The 16,160-nt window shown below is 41.8% G+C and overlaps 1 protein-coding gene across 2 annotated transcripts; it reads left to right on the forward strand.

Annotated features, from left to right (window-relative positions):
* Positions 1 to 1,193: 1,193 nt before the first annotated feature.
* LOC109627508 (zinc finger protein 154-like) lies at positions 1,194 to 15,498 on the forward strand. Of its 2 annotated transcripts, XM_020084035.2 has the most exons (5): positions 1,194 to 1,729; positions 4,717 to 4,847; positions 8,590 to 8,787; positions 13,049 to 13,109; positions 13,648 to 15,498. In XM_020084035.2, the coding sequence occupies exons 1-5, from the start codon at positions 1,441 to 1,443 to the stop codon at positions 14,541 to 14,543; spliced, it is 1,575 nt and encodes a 524-aa protein (XP_019939594.1). In that variant the 5' UTR covers positions 1,194 to 1,440; the 3' UTR covers positions 14,544 to 15,498. The 2 variants fall into 2 exon arrangements, with proteins under 2 accessions (XP_019939594.1, XP_019939595.1); XM_020084036.2 differs by lacking the exon at positions 8,590 to 8,787 and having other exon boundaries at positions 1,238 to 1,729; positions 13,648 to 14,935.
* The last annotated feature ends 662 nt before the right edge of the window (positions 15,499 to 16,160 follow it).

Below are 16,160 nucleotides of genomic sequence, written 5' to 3' on the forward strand. Positions count from 1 at the left end.
TTAAGAAGGAGACAACTGATGTTAAACTATTAGGTTCATTTACACGGGCTCAATTATTCTCATCCTACAAAGGAAGTGTTGCAGGGATGCTGAGAGACTGCAAGATATCAAATGCACAGCTTTAGTTGAGTAGGAAATATGTTTGGGGTGTTTGGGTTGAGGATAAGTCCTTCAGTGGTTTATCCAGTGATGGCTCCGTGGAATAATGTGTGGCCTGAGGTGGACTGGTACTTGCTGCAGTAGAGAAGAACAGAAAATGATAGAGTAGATTTGGTAATTACATTTGACTATCATGTAGTGAAAAGTTATGATTTTGTACTGATTTATCCAGATGGTGCTGAGAAACCTGAGACTGGAGTGACTGGATTTGGGGTGGCAGTACAAAAAAAGGGAATTGGGATCAACAGGAGAACATCCAACAATCAGAGGGTTCACACAGTGGAGATGATAGCAGTGTTGGTCCCATTACAATGGTTGGGAAAAAAACTAATAAGGTGCTTATTTGCTCAGATTCCTGCTCAGTCTTAGAAAGCTTAATGTCCCTCCATTCAAATAGTTGTCAAGATGTACTATATCACCAGCACAAGAAACCAAGGGAGTCAGGTAACAATTGTGTGGGTTCCACATGGAGCATTGGGGTGAAAGGAATGAAAGGGTGGATGAGCTGGCAAAGCAGGCTTTAGATAAAGAAAATATGGAAATGCAAATGAATATTAGTTAGGCAGAGGCAAAAACTATAATTGGGGAAAGAACCAACCAATTGTGGCAAGAAAGGTGGGACAGTGAGGGAAAGGGAGACATCTGTACCAAATTCAAAAGAATGAAATTAAAGTTAAGAGGATAGGTAGTGGATTCAGGAAAGATGAAGCTCTTTTAGCAAGGTTAAGGTTGGGTTACTGAGCACTAAACAAAACACTGAACTCGGTAGGGAAACACTTGACAGGGTTGCGTGAGAAATGTCAGGGAGAGGAGTGAGAGGAGCATGTCATTATGAGTTGTGTGAGGTATGGGACACTAAGAGAGACTATGAGGGATGATTTAGTAAATTAGCGGTGCAGGTATATGGATTATGGGTAAAGAGAGCACAGAATAGGGTGTTGTTCAGTTTCTGAAGGGATACAGGGATTTATCCTTTTATGTGTATATTTTTTTAGGGGTGTAGAATGTAAGCCTTTTTCTCATCCACAGAGCAGAAGGTGGCGGTAATGCACCATTAAACTGGATGCCAGCCGCCGTAAAACAAGAAGAAGAAGAAAATAATGAGAAAGCTTCCGGACAGTGATCACGTCAACACTCCACATCCTGGCTGTCTGGGCTTTTCTACATTATCTTAAGAACAATTTAGTGACGTACTTCTGGTCGCACAGCGACCCCACTCTTCATACCAGCGTCGTCTGAAAGACAAGGGGTCATCTCTATCTACGAGGCCGCGCAGTGACCATGTCAGCGGCCGTGGACTTCCATTCTAAGATCGCCTCCATCATGGAGGTTCTGGCAAACGCGGCCGTTGCTGAAATCTGTAAAGTTGTGGACGACGGATACGTGGTGGTTCACCTGGAAATGTCCCGGAGCCAGAAGGAGAACGAGTTCCTGCGGAGGAAGATCAAACTGCTGGAGCTGCAGATCGCCCGCTACCGAGCGGAGAGAGTGAGGGGAGCGGAGGCGTCCATCAACAGCCGCTTCCCCGGAGTCCGCCTCCTCAACCGGCAGAGCAAGGACTCACCGGCCGGTAAGTTACCACAGCACCTCGCTCCACCTGTTCACACCGAGTGATCTATGAATCCAGCACTTTGTGTGTACGTCCACGTGCCTATTTGTGTGTAGCCGTTTTCATACATGGCGGATGTTGGCAGAATTTGGTCCTGACTTTTTCCCGAGTTTCCCTGTCAAACATGATCAACCAAGACGCATTCACAACAGCACAGACGTTTTCTGGAAAAGTCCGCGAGAGTTTTCCTTTCTTTTTCATCAGCACCTCATATTGGCCATTTGGAGCCAGGCTGAGCTTGACATGACCATGCTTGGAGGAAAAAGGGGGAGCTGGGTCCGACCGCTGAACTCTTAACCCGAGGAGTGTATACAAATAAAGACCCTGGCAGCAAAACATCCAACATCCACAGCCCAGGCTGGGGTTTTCTGTGGCTGGGCTGAGGGGGTAGTGCGGTCGTCCTCTAACCAGAAGATTGGCGGTCTGATCCTAGTCTTTCCCATCTGCATGCAGAAGGAAGGGTCCTTAGTAGAGATACTGAAGCCCAAATTGCCCCTCATAGATTAAAAAAAGTGCTGTCCATAGATGTACTGTATGAAGGTGTGTGTGAAAGGCAAAGCTGTACTGTAAAACGCTTTGAGTAGTGATCAAGACTAGCAAAGTGCTGTATAAATACAAACCATTTACCATTTTCCAACACAGCTTCACTACGTAACTACATCGACTTACACACAACTTTTTACCTGATTAACTTCAGACATACAGCAGGTAATCACAACACAGAAAGTTAATGCTGCTGTTAAGTCACACATAAGTAGTAAACATTATGTTAAAGTGAACTATCACCACATCCTCATGGACTTTTAATAACTCCCATTAATGCAGGTCACATTATTTAAATTGAGTCGCCTGTGGCAGAAACGAAATAAACATGGTCATGCTAATGTTAGTTATATTTACTGTACCTTTTTATCGAGCTTAACTTTAACACCTGGCTAACACAGGTGTACAGCTGTGAGGGAACTGATAGGCCCAGCATTGCAAAGCAATCGGCTAACTAGCTAGCTTAGTTAACCTCGTAATTCACATTCACTGGAACAGTTACTGGCGTGCTAACACGTTCCTCATCTTCAGTCAGAACACATAGAAACACATCGTAACTTTAGTGGAGCACAGAGAACACATGTGAAGATAAAGCATTAACAAAACAACGAGTTTACTCACCAGACAAACCGGATATCAGCTTCTCTGTGTCTCGAGTTTGCCACTTGATTGTAACTGAAGAACATCATCATATCTAACGAATGAGACCATAATAACCGGTGGGAATTTTGTTTTGACGGAACATTTAAATTTCTAGCCAGTTTGAGCCAGCCCCTGCTGGATTTCCACAGTATTACGCCGCATTGGTTTCATCTTTTGGAGCCGGAAGCTACGTGCATTTTTTATATACAGTCTATGGTGTGCAGTGAGGGGACCTCTGCCTCCAGATCAGCTCAGTGGAAATCAACAGGACAGCAGCATACGTCTTTTCAGGAACACAAACAGTCTTTAGCCATCAGACTGTCACATGTAAGAAGTGTCATCAATCCCCAAACCCGATCCCCGATCTTCAGTTTAGCTGTCTATGTTTCATGGTTCACATTAAATAATTTATCTTTCAATATAAAAAAATCTAACTTCATCATTTTCAGTGGCCGCATCCCCGGCCACATATCCTTCCTCCTCACACCCCCTTCTAATCTGCACTCCCTTTACACGTTAACAATAAAGTCCATCACTAATCAGAAGTTATTAGGATCTGAACATCACTGAAGTTTATTTTGTGTTTGTTTGATTCACTCAAGAGTTTATGAGACACGTATTTAAACACATTGAAAAAAAAGTCCAACATTTTTACACATTGCAGTTCATCTGCCATGCGAATGTCACTTGACCCACACGACCAGGACATCAGGGTTAAAGTGACCGGAATGATCCAGATTAATCATCAATAAATCTGGGAAGTGTGACAGATGAGCATGCACACACACACACAGTCCTGCTGACAGGAGAGAAGTTCTTCCTGCAGAAAGACATAACAGTGTTTTAACTTCAAGTTGAAGAAGCAATGCCCCGTTCATCCATGAAGACATGATCATGAATTCTGCAGTTTATTAGAAAGAGACAGAGTAGCTGAGTCACATTTGAAATAATCATGAAATTAAGTTGAAGTGATCGTCCTGCCCTCAGTGATGCATTGAGATGCATTTAATTGTTGACGTGTGAATCGTCTTTGAATCGTGAGGCTAGTGAATATTTTAATGTAGACTTGATACATCAAGGAGACCAGAAAGTGGAACAATATACAAACACTAACAAAGTAACATGAGCAGTTTTCACCCCCAAGTCTGAAGATGTCTCCCACAGCATCCCCACACATCTTCCTCTACTTGCATCATTCATTCTAACAGCACATCAATTTATGGCTCGAATGTGTTTGCATCCTGTTGGATAGTTAACTCTAAATCTGCGTTCCTAAACAACATTGTGTCCTTACGTCTTGCCCCTGGTGAAATACACAAAAGAGTTGAAGTTGGTGCCTCTCTGTTTGGGGCATCTGAGTTAGATATGAAAGTCCCTTAGCATTGACACTACAATGTACTGTTGGTGGTCCTTTATCTATAACCTGACATTGGGTACTGCTTAGAGAGAGAATTGAGTATCTGTGGAATTAGACAGGCACTCTTCTCTTAATGGTGTACAGATAAAATGTAATAGACACTATATATACATAATATGGTGTAGTGGCATATACACTAATGTGTGAGGATATACAAAAAATCCTCAACAACTAGCTAGTAGGAGTTTCAATGACCTGTCTGTTTTACATGCTGACTCTCAACACTGGTAATGAAACCTCCCGTTGGTCAGTTAGAACTGACAAAGCCTTTCAGGTGAGAGGGGAAACTGGAATGACTGGATGACTGAGAATCTTCACAGACATTCTCCTCCTAATGTCCCTCCAGGCCCCTCTCTGCAGGGCAGGACCAGGTTCCTGAACAGAGGTAAAGGGACTCAGCAGTGTGTGCAGAAAAGCCAGCCTATCAACCTTGACCAGGATCCTGATCAGGAGGTCGTTACCACTACCAAGACTGAGGTATCTATTCCACATTGCACAAAGACCAGAAAACCAATCTTCTCATGTGCATCTGCATGCAGGATCCCTATAAGTCTAACTTTGACATAGCTGCAGACTGTGTTTATCCAAGCTGTTCCACCAGGACTCACCAAAGTTATTGTCATTTTTAAAAGTCTAAAGGGGGGCACTCAAACTGGTTGTATTGTATTTAATGTAAAATGTCTAAACCAGAAGAAGGGGATGTCCCACCATTAGTTTTCTCATATTTTACGATGGCAATCTAAACTATTTTAAAATGATTGATTATGAATCAGGACGGCGGTTCGATCCTCAGCCTTCCCAGACTGCAACCCAAATGGCCCCTCATAGATGTTGAATGCACTAATTGAAAGTCGCTTTGGATAAAAGCGTCCACCCAATGACATGTGATGTAATCACCACAGACATCCAATCACAGATGAGACTAAATTTATGTTTCAGTGGATTGTCACTTTTTATTCCAGTTTGGACTGTCACCATCACCATCAAATTTTCACTTAATAATTATCATGACCAAAGAAATTCACAAATGACTGCATTTTCACATCATATATTGAAAATACATTTTATCTTAAATATCAAGTATTCTTAAAACTGCTGCTAAACATGATCTAATAGCAGTCAGTTATGCAGGGAGTCACACTGGGGACACCCACTAACCAGTCATCTACAAACTGATATATTAACTTGTCATCTGAATAAACTGGTCAGTTATATCTCACACTACAAATGATTGTGAACTCAATACTCTCACTTTTTCAGTTTTTCAGTGTGTAACATTAAGGTGAAAGGCATTTTTAGCAGTAATTTAATATAAAATTATCATAGTGATGTTTTCACTGGTGTGTTTCATCTAAAATGTATGAATTGTAGTTTTCTTTACCATAGAATGAGCTCTTTATATATACATGGAGGGGGGGGGGGCGCCAATGTTTTTTTTCTGTTGTCCAAACTGGACAAACTAAAATCATTTGAGTTTCATGCAGCTGAAGTTCACAACAGGTTCTATTTCATGTTGGGAAGGGGAGGGTGAAATGAGGATTATTCAGCTGCAACATGACACTTCACCTCTAGAAATCACTAAATTCTATACGCTGAACCTTTAAGCTGTTTTCAGACATGACCTCCGGGCAAAATCCGCAGTATTGGCTACTGAGTTTACCCAGTCTGCCTTTCACACGTGCACAACGCAGAGACACGTTCTTTGCACAGATGCGTTCACAACAGCATCAAATCCTCCGTGTTATTCAAGTGAGAGGTGCAGAAGCCGGGTGCAGCAGACAGAGGCAGGAAGTGATGCATTAACTCTGCTGCTGAGATCATGTGATCATGTTTACAGCACCCTGACACCATCATCAGCATTTATCACCACAAACTCTCCTGACATCTTCGTCAGTGTCTTCCACACGTATAACCGGGAGATATTTGTTTTCTTTTAGTTGTTTTCATTTTTGCGTCTGCAGCTTCATCAACCCCCACCTGCTCACGATGAATCCAACGAGGATCCCCTGCTGTGTTCTCACATCGACTGCTCCTAGATCTCCACAGACTTTATATCAGGAGGCCCGGCTAGTATACAATTCATAGAAACTACGGAGCATCTCAATCAGACATTTGTATTCCCACATACGTCTCCTTTGGATAAAATACAGACTATCCGCAGAATCTAGTGCATATCTGAAAGCAGCTTTAAATGCACACAAACAAAGGTCAGCCTTCAGATGCAACACCAGATGAAAATTCTTCGACAGCCATGGTTTTCTTTGTGTCACATAGTAAATATTCTTACAAGGATTTAAGTAACACCTTTTTAGGCTAGATGACCACTCAAAACATTTTATTCACAGTCACACACACATTCATACAATGCATCTATGGGCAGCACTTTTGTCTATGAGGGGGAAGACTGAGATCGAACAGCTGACCCTCTGATTAGATCAAATTCTATTCCCTCGTCACAGCTGCCCCCCAATTAATTTTTAGTTGCAGCCTTAATGTTAACTCAACAGGGGGAAATCAGAGCTTTTTGTTAATGATGTCACATTGGAGGAGGAGAAGCTTGTGAAATGTTGATGTCAGTAGACCAAAAGAAAAGAAAACCTGAGTTATAGTCTGGAGGTGTAGTGTTTGGTGTAATCACTTATAGACTTGAATTGATTTCTGGGGTTTCTCGACCATCATTAGACATAGGCTCTGTGTCTTAGCTGAATGAATAGAATTATCTGTGCTGAACATTCTCTACTCTACAGAGACAATCTGTCTGGTTCAAAACGATATGTGTTTTATATGGAAATTAGTTCGAAAAGTAGGGATGATCTTATATATGAGGATGAGATGATGATGTGTTCATCACATCAGATATTTTTTGGACAAGTGTTTGTAGCCTTAACATTGGTGAGTAGATCCAAAGTGTCTTTGTTTGATTGGCTTGTGAACATACAGCATGCTCTCATCCACACCTGCCTGCCTAGGACAGTAAAAACTTTATGGGTTTTTAGATGGTCCACTGTCCCACTAATGATGCAGGATTTTCCACTGTGCTCCTCATGGCTGGTTGACTGTGACAAACTGGTCTGTTGTCAATGCATTGGTAAGAGCGCACAATGCTACAATGATGGAACGGCACAAAAAACACAATAAATTAAATACATTTAATTTTTAAAATTAACATTGGGGTGAGGATGTTGCAGTTATGCAGTACACTTTTTTTTTGCACATGCTGGGAAGTTTCTATGCATCTGTCAGCACCAGCAAGGCTCTTGAGTCATCAGTACCTACAGTACATTTGTGCAGAGTCATGGCCAGGGGAGATGTCTGTCTGTGTTATATATGAGCTTTCTCAAGATTTAGGAAAATGTACTTTGAATACCCTGTTTTTTTACTTAAATGTATTGATAAATAATAAGGATAAAATAACTTGTATTCATGATATATTTTTTAAGGGAATAATATTTCATGTAAATATCTTTTTTGAAGGGACCAGTCAGTTGTCTTTGAGATTGACAGCTTCACAGTAGCCCTTGTGTAGTAAGGCCTGCCGGCTCTTGCATTGAGATGGATCTATCAAATATTGTTTCTCACATGTGTTTTCTTGTGTATTTCTTTCAAACCATGATGTTTGCTGTAAGGTCACAGTGAGAAACACACATGTAGCAGGACTATTCTAATAACATAAATAAGTTAGCATTGCATGATTGTGATAAATACAGTGCTTGCAGAGGGTATGCATGATTGCCTCTCTGATGCTTTCATTCTTCATTGTTTTGTAAGGCTTCCATTAGTATATAAACAAATAATTATTATCATTGTGTGTTGTTTGCTATATTTATATCAATGGATATGTATGCAGGTTTATTCTTGTTATGCATTTTATAGTAGGATTTAGGGCTGGAACTAAAGACTATTTTCATCAATTATTAATCTGCTCATTGGTTTCAAATTAATTGTTTAGTATATGATCAAATGATGCTAAAAACGAATGTGTTCTGTCTCATTTGACCCAGAGTTAAAACTTGTTTACAAAGATTTATGAAAATGAGACTGGACACATTGTTGTCTCTTTTTACTTGAAAAATTTCTGAAATTTTAAAATAATTTTAAATATATATTATAACAACAAGAACTAACACATTAAAATACTTATTGTTTCGGCTGTAATAGGAACAATTAGTCCCCATGTTACTGCCAGCAGAAGGTGTTTTGAACGAGTTTGTCCTCTCAGTCAGCAGAGCTGGTAGAGGAGGGGGAGCTGCTGATCATCAAGGTGGAGGGAGCGATGGAGGCCATGGGCACCACCAATGAGGCGCCGCCAGACTCAGGCATTGGCACTGGAGGAGGTGCCAACACCACAACTTCACTCCACGCAACTTCAATGGACCGCAGCGATGGCAAGCCGACAAGATGCAGCAACATAATGGAGGTCAGTGGATCTGACGTCATCACCTTTGTTGTCGACAGGACAGCTGAAACTCACAGCGGCAGGGACACCACCCACAGCCTCCTGCTGACAGGAAGTGATGTCAGAGCAGGGGAAATTCAGCCTTTGAACTCAGACTCTCACGTGATAGCACGCAGGGATGCTGTGCCAACTTCTTGCATTGATGTAACAGATAGCAGGAATGCTAATGTGGCTGTGTTAGATACCTCCAAGTCTTCTCTATCAAAAGTGATGTCAGACAAGGAGGGACAGGAGTGTGAGTGGTTACATATAGACCAGACAAATAGAGAAGCAGGCAGTGGCAGATGTGAACAAACTACATTACCCATGATACAGTGTGCTGGACTGGAATCAGCAAGACACAGGTCAGTGCAGGCAGGGTCTTCTCTCCCTCTTGATGACACTCCAGGAACATCATCAAGCAATAACTGTGATGCACCCAGTCTGGTTTTGCTCCATCCTGTGCCCCCCCCGAACCACGGCCACAACAAAACCATCTCTAGCAGGTGCCGCCCAGCTTTGTACCCCGTCATGGCCATGGATCGTCCATACAGCTGCACCAGCTGCACCAAGCGCTTCTTTCTGCAGTCTGACCTGCAGAAGCACATGGCCAGGCACACAAGGGAGAAGCGATACACCTGTCTACTCTGCAGCAAGAGCTTTGTGTGCCAGAGTCAGCTGGACATCCACTGCAACGTGCACACAGGAGAGAGGCCCTTCAGCTGCTCTGTCTGCAACCGACGTTTCTCTCACCCCAGCAACCTCAAGAGGCATGAGAAGATCCAGCACTGAGCACAGACACCAGACCACCAAAAGAGGTCCCCACAAGTGGCCTAGACTCCTCAAAGCTTTTCATCAGAAACAGGAGCAGATTAAAAGAAAAATGCAGGAATCAAAATCCGGATTTCAAGCAGCACCTCTCTAGTTTAACTGGTCTACTTCATCATCCAAACTGTCACAATTATCATACCTTCGCACAGCTAGGACATCATGGGCCTCATAACCAGCCTGAAAGATGCGTACGCCACTTTTCACACAAATGCTAGGATGCACTTACACACTAACTCTGATGTGTACGAACATTTTGGAGACTGGAATATGATGAAGCAGACATGAGGTGGTTTCGGGCTCTGTTCTTTCTATCGTCCTCTCTCACTCACTGTATTATCCACAGCAGCAGCAGTGTGTCAGTGTAATTTCTTTATCAATGACATCACTGCGGTCTCATGAATTCACTCTTCACCTCACAAACAGTGTCAGAGAGTTTTGCTTCTTCTTTTTAACCCGTTATGTCATGATTCACTGTGTTCATTGGTCAGCAAGATCATTTAATATTCCTTTATGGTTAAATGTGGGCGTGTAGAGGGCAGAATTTGAGGCAAATGCACGTACAATCATTTCCTGGTGGACTGTGATTTATAAAGGGAAATTGTGTCACAGTCCGACACCATTGATTATTAACTAAATAAATGTGGTAGTCAGTTTGTGTGAAGCACAACAGAGACACGCAGATATACACACACCCACACACACTCCTACAGGAGAGAAGTTCTTCTGGCAGATTATTATGTCGCAGAAGAAGTGACGCTCCGTTTATCCAGGAACGTAAATATGAATTCAGCTGGTTATTATAAAGATCAGTTGTACATGTGAGTGATTAGAAAAGATCAGAGTAGATTGTTGACTGGTGCTGAGTAATGTGCTGGGGGGATGATCCTTCTAAATAATCGTTCATTAATCGTAATCGGTTACGTAAAAGGTACAATTTTGAAATAATTCTGATATTGATTTGAAGTCATATACTCCAGCCCTAGTTCACTTGGACACAAAGATGAACTGATTCGATTTTGGTGCTTGGAGGTCAAAGGTCAAGGTCACCTAGACCTCTCGTGCCTGTGAATGTGATATATTCGGATTAACTATAGGAATTCACCTTGATTAACAGATTAGATTTCGTTGTGTCACAGTGGCCTCAAAAAACATGTTTTTGAATGTGATATCTCAAAATTATTTGAGGGAACGTTTGATCAGTTGTTACTTGAACTAAAATATTGGTTTTAACATGAAATCGCAAAATTATTTACAGAAAGCAAATTCTTTTTAAAAACAATTTGAAATATAACATTTATACAGTTACCTTTAAAATAAAACCATACAATAATCATCAGCCTTCTGATTTCCTTTGTGTTCACGTAACTCCTGAGGATTATGACTGATTAATGATTGCATTAGTCGCAGCAGGGTAATTCACTGCATCACAGGAAACATAGGCACATTGGGGAATTTTTGTGAACTGGATTAAATTAATACCCTATGGGATAATGAGGGCCCAAAGTCTCCGGCACAGTTCTTTTTGTGGTTGTGGGCCTGAAAAGTTTGGGAACCTCTGATGTAGAACTCCATAAATGATTAAAATGAGTGGGGGAATCAATGTGCTCTGTGTGGCTCTACAGTCAATGAAGATTTACCCTTTTGAAATGGTAAAGCTCATGTTCAGCTAAGAAGCTGCACCTTCAACTTAGCCCAGTCCACCAATATAAGAGATTTCTTTTTATTGTCCCACAATCATGCACACACAGCACTACATGCAACATGGGGAAATTTGACCTCTGCATTTAACCCATCCGTGTGAACACAGCACAAACTTATTGTCAGTAATGGTATAGCATCTGTAGGAAGAAGCTCTCGCTTGAACAATTATTTTGAAGTCAGTAGTAGTAGCCATAGATAGTAGCTATAACTGTAGAGATGTTTGCCTTTACTTTCATTTCATGCCATAGTGCAGAGATGTCAAACTCAAGGCCTGCAATAAAATATCATATGTTTATCTTAACTGGCGCGCCGGTGCGCAATGCCCGGCTAGACACACATGGAGCGAGCGCTCCTCTCCACTCACTTGCCGAGTATTTGATGATATGAAATTATTTTCCAGAGATCCCAGTGCCTGCCCCGTCAACTTCATCTTATCTCTCTCTCCTTTTCCTTCCGTCTTTCTCTCTCCATCTCACACTGGCCAGAGAGCCAGCGGAATGCACAGGCTCCACTGGCCGAGCAGCGGCGCGCAGTGCCCGGCTAGATGAACACGGAACGAGCGCCCCTCCTCACCTGCCAGTATTTGGTGTCAGTTAATTATGTTTCCAGTGTTCCAGAGATCCCAGTGCCTGTGTCCTCCTGTCTGTGCGCCGTCAAGTTCACCCACACGCTTCTCTCTGTGATGAAGATGAACAAAAACCCACACAGGAGTCGTCTCACTGATGCACACCTTCACTTCATCTTGAGGAGCACAGAACCTAACCCCAAACATGAATGAACTGGCAGCCAAGAAAGGATGCCAAACATCTGGCTCTGGCACATGTACATAAAAGAAGAATGTAGCCGACCTAAATCTGTTTTCTTTTTGCACTTTACTTAATATCCTGTCTATCCTGTTTAATAAATGTTGACCCTGTTTGGCCCTCGACGTAGTCCCACTTTTTCATTGTGGCCCTCTCTGTGATTGAGTTTGACACTGCCTTAGTATCTTGACATTGCGGTATAGGTAGAAATATAAATGAAATATTAACACCTCTAATGCCAGCAGGGATATTAACACAGTATATCAGATATTTATTTCAATTACAGCAGATTTAAATTATAGATATTTTATAGATATGATCGTTTGTTGCACTGATAATAAATAATCAGAGTTCTCTTTAAAATCTAATAAACATGATTTTTTAATATCACACTTGAGAATTCCTCGTTTTCTTTTGCACATATTAACCCGTAGGATCAAAGCTGTGATGATCTCTAAAGACTGACACTATTTGAGTAGCTGGAGCAAACTTGTGGTGTAGTATTGTGCAGTAAACTGTTTTAAAGGCCTAGATAAAGTTTTCCTTTTCGTTTGACTCAGGCATCCTGTCACTCATCGTCTCACACTCATCACATCATTTTAAAGATGTAACTGCATGTTTAATCATTTAAATGTGTAACAAGAGCTAGTAGAGGGAGGTTTACAAACAAATGTACATATATACACACAGTGAAGTTCAAATGTACCCATAAATCATATTTTCAGAGAGTTTAATTGTATGGTTTCATTTCATGAATAGTAGTGGAATAGACAGTGATCAGATTATATCGAGCACATACAGTATATTTTACACATCAACCCAATGACTCCTGTCTGAAGTAATAATTATTGCTGTGTCAGAGCCTTGTGGTTCTTTTTTTCAGCTAAACACCTTCCTCCTTTTTCCAGGGCCAGGGACGTCTGAAAAACACGAGCAGTCCTCAGGAGGAAAAGATGCATGAAGCGCCAGGTATCCTTCTGTTTTTCATTTCCCATTGTTTTCTCATGTTGGAAACACAACTGACATCATTTGGACCTCTACCAAGCACTATCACCAAGCACTGGCTGCCCAAACAGCAGTGAAGCATTTTCTGTATACAACACATCCATGTTTTCCTCCTCAGCTGCTCTGTAATGCTTCATTTAAGATTGAAAGTGCATCGGTGCAGTTCAGTGATAGGTTCCCAGGCCATGTTAATGAGGCCAGCACCAGTCGGGGGGGAAAACTGAGGCCATGAGGTTTGAGTCCTGGAGACATACAGGTCTTGGAGAGATATTTTATAGACAAATCCATTGATTGATTTAGAAAATAATGGTAAAACTGGTATTGAAAATAAGTGTCTTTAGTTACTACTCACAGCTGGGCTGTCGACACAGAACACTGGTTATTATGCTTCTGTCAGCTGACGTGTAAAAACCTTATATAATGAAAGGCGCTATATCAAGCCATCATCATTAAAAAAAAACTATGTTTCTCTCATTATGTTTCTTTGCTGTTGGCTCATCAGGTGACACCCCAGAGAAACAGAGACCTTCCCAAGCCCTGCTGGACTGGCAGGAGAACAGTGAGACTGAAGATATGCAGCAGCCATCTTGCTCCAAACACACACTACAGAGTGTACCAGTAAACTCCTCGTTCAGTCAAACAAGGACAAATGTTGCCTCTGGCTTCCCAACTGCCCCCAGAATGCCTGAGTGCAACATGGATGGGATGAACCATGAGTCTAAACAGGACATCATTGTGATAAACTCAAACAAATCGTCTTTTGGACGAGGTGGAGGTGACAGAGCTGATGAAGAGACGCCTCTTGGCAATATCAGGTCCCAGAATCAGCCACTGCTGTATATTCAGATTAGTGACTCCCCCAGTGAAGTGATGTATGAAGCAAGTCACATCTCTTCCTTCAACAGTCCCCCTGTTTCAATCGCAACAGTGGACTCCCAGTATCAGCAAACACAATATTCATGGTCTGAAATGGGGCAGATGGACAGTGCCTGCTCCTCCAGTAAGAACCACCTTCACGAGTCTGGTTCAGCTCAGACCCAGCAGCAGCAGCAGCACTGCCTCCCCTATGCATGCACCTACTGCTCACGCCGTTATGGCCACCAATGCCAGCTGCGCATCCATGAGCGTGTCCACACGGGGGAGAAGCCATACCAGTGCACCAAATGTGGGAAAAGCTTCGGCCAGTTCTGCAGCCTCAAGCGCCACCAGATGGTCCACACGGGGGAGAGGCCGTTCCCCTGCCCACATTGTGGGAAGCAGTTTTCGACCTCCACCAATCTGAAGGTCCACCAGAGTGTCCACACTGGGGAGAAAAGGTTCCACTGCTCCAAGTGTGGCAAGAACTTCTCCTTCCTCAGCAACCTGATTAGACACCAGGCTCTGCACTCTGTGAAGTAGAGCCACTTACCAAGTTTATGTTCTTTTAGGGACAAAATAATGTGAACAGCTTACAGTAGGATGCAATCAGAACAAAATCACAAAAACCCAGGGTGGTTTGTCATATTCACATTACTGTCATAGTCACATTGTTGTGTAATGCTCCCATTATAGTGTCATGTTCACATTGTTGTGTAATGTTCCCATTATAGTGTAATGTTCACATTGTTGTGTAATGTTCCCATTATAGTGTCATGTTCACATTGTTTTCTCACGTGCACAATATTTGACATTATTGTCATGCTACCATTATTTTATCATGTCCACATTGTTCCACACTAATGTAGAATGTGCACACTACTCTATCATGCTCACGTTATCATGTGCTGCTGATAAATGTGAAGATATTTATTCATGGTCTGTTAAACTCGTGTTATGTTTCAGACATCCAGAAATTCTTTATTTGTTTGCCTCAGTGAAAGTTGGAACCAGTTTCCTGCCACTCTTGGTGAAACACAACCAATGAAGTAACCGAAGTTCTGCAGCTTCTGCTATACAACATAAACTGCCTGAGCAAGTGGATAACATTAATGCTACTTATTCTGATGCTGAATGTTTCCACCTCAATTCAGCTAAAAGTAAAAAAAATGTTTTAAAAGCACCTAACGGTTTAATGCTGCGGTGGGAGAGGCAGTGAGAAAGTAAGAAAACAGATTTTCAGAAATGGCTTCGGAGATTGACAGCAGAGACGTACGGTGTTACTGTAATATCTATATATACAATTGATGTATAGAGCTGTATATACTGTTATTATGTGTTATTTATGGTACAACTTGGAATATATTTGCCCAGTTGACAAGGCTGAGGATTAACTATAGGACTAACTGGCAGATGATGATGATATGATACAGAACTGAAGTTGAGTGATGTGTACAATTATATTTCAAATAATAATAAAAAACTAGGGCTGCAAGAAGCACTGTGCGAGCCCGAGCACTTGTGCACTCCTGATGCATCCGCGGGGGAGGGCGGATGGTGACCGGATCAAACGGCTACGTATAGTGTGCGTTTTGCGCACCGCGGAAAAGGTTAACTTTCTGCATCCGTCAGGCAGCATTAGACCATGCCCACTAATCATTCATTGCGGTCCAGGCCATCAAGTGGACACCACACGGTGACAGATAAATAAATTACATGTCTTCCACATTTCATACAGGTACAAAAAATAAATCACAAATTTTAATTTCTTTTTCCTTTTTGGTGAAAATATTTGGTGAAGAATCTCATCTAAATGCTACCACATCGTAACATAAAAAAAAAAGCATGACAGATCTTATCATGACCAAACTGGACATCTTTCAATGTAGCATTTCACTCAAAGTCTGTATACTTAGGCAATTTTCATAAGAGTGACTTCATGAATTGAAATGCTTTGGAACAAAACATTTTCATAAAGAGAGGAACTTCATACATTCAGGACATTCATTCTTCTACATTAAGAGCAACTGTCACAGATTAATTCTCTTAAGTGATAATGTTGGTGCTGATTGGACAGCTCCTCTCAGTGAGCACCAAGCTTTTGTCAACACAAAATAAACTCTTAGGACTCATTTTACTCTTAAACATGAACAAAAGTTG

This window comes from Paralichthys olivaceus, chromosome 8 (genome assembly GCF_024713975.1).
Source record: "Paralichthys olivaceus isolate ysfri-2021 chromosome 8, ASM2471397v2, whole genome shotgun sequence".
In the NCBI taxonomy this organism is placed as follows: Eukaryota; Metazoa; Chordata; class Actinopteri; order Pleuronectiformes; family Paralichthyidae; genus Paralichthys; species Paralichthys olivaceus.

Bases quoted from the DNA above. Each gene is read 5' to 3' on its own strand.
- LOC109627508 (XM_020084035.2), top strand. From the start codon at position 1,441: ATGTCAGCGGCCGTGGACTTCCATTCTAAGATCGCCTCCATCATGGAG. The intron at 4,848-8,589 runs GTATCTATTCCA...TTGTCCTCTCAG, and splicing joins TTACCACTACCAAGACTGAG to TCAGCAGAGCTGGTAGAGGA. The intron at 13,110-13,647 runs GTATCCTTCTGT...TTGGCTCATCAG, and splicing joins AAAGATGCATGAAGCGCCAG to GTGACACCCCAGAGAAACAG.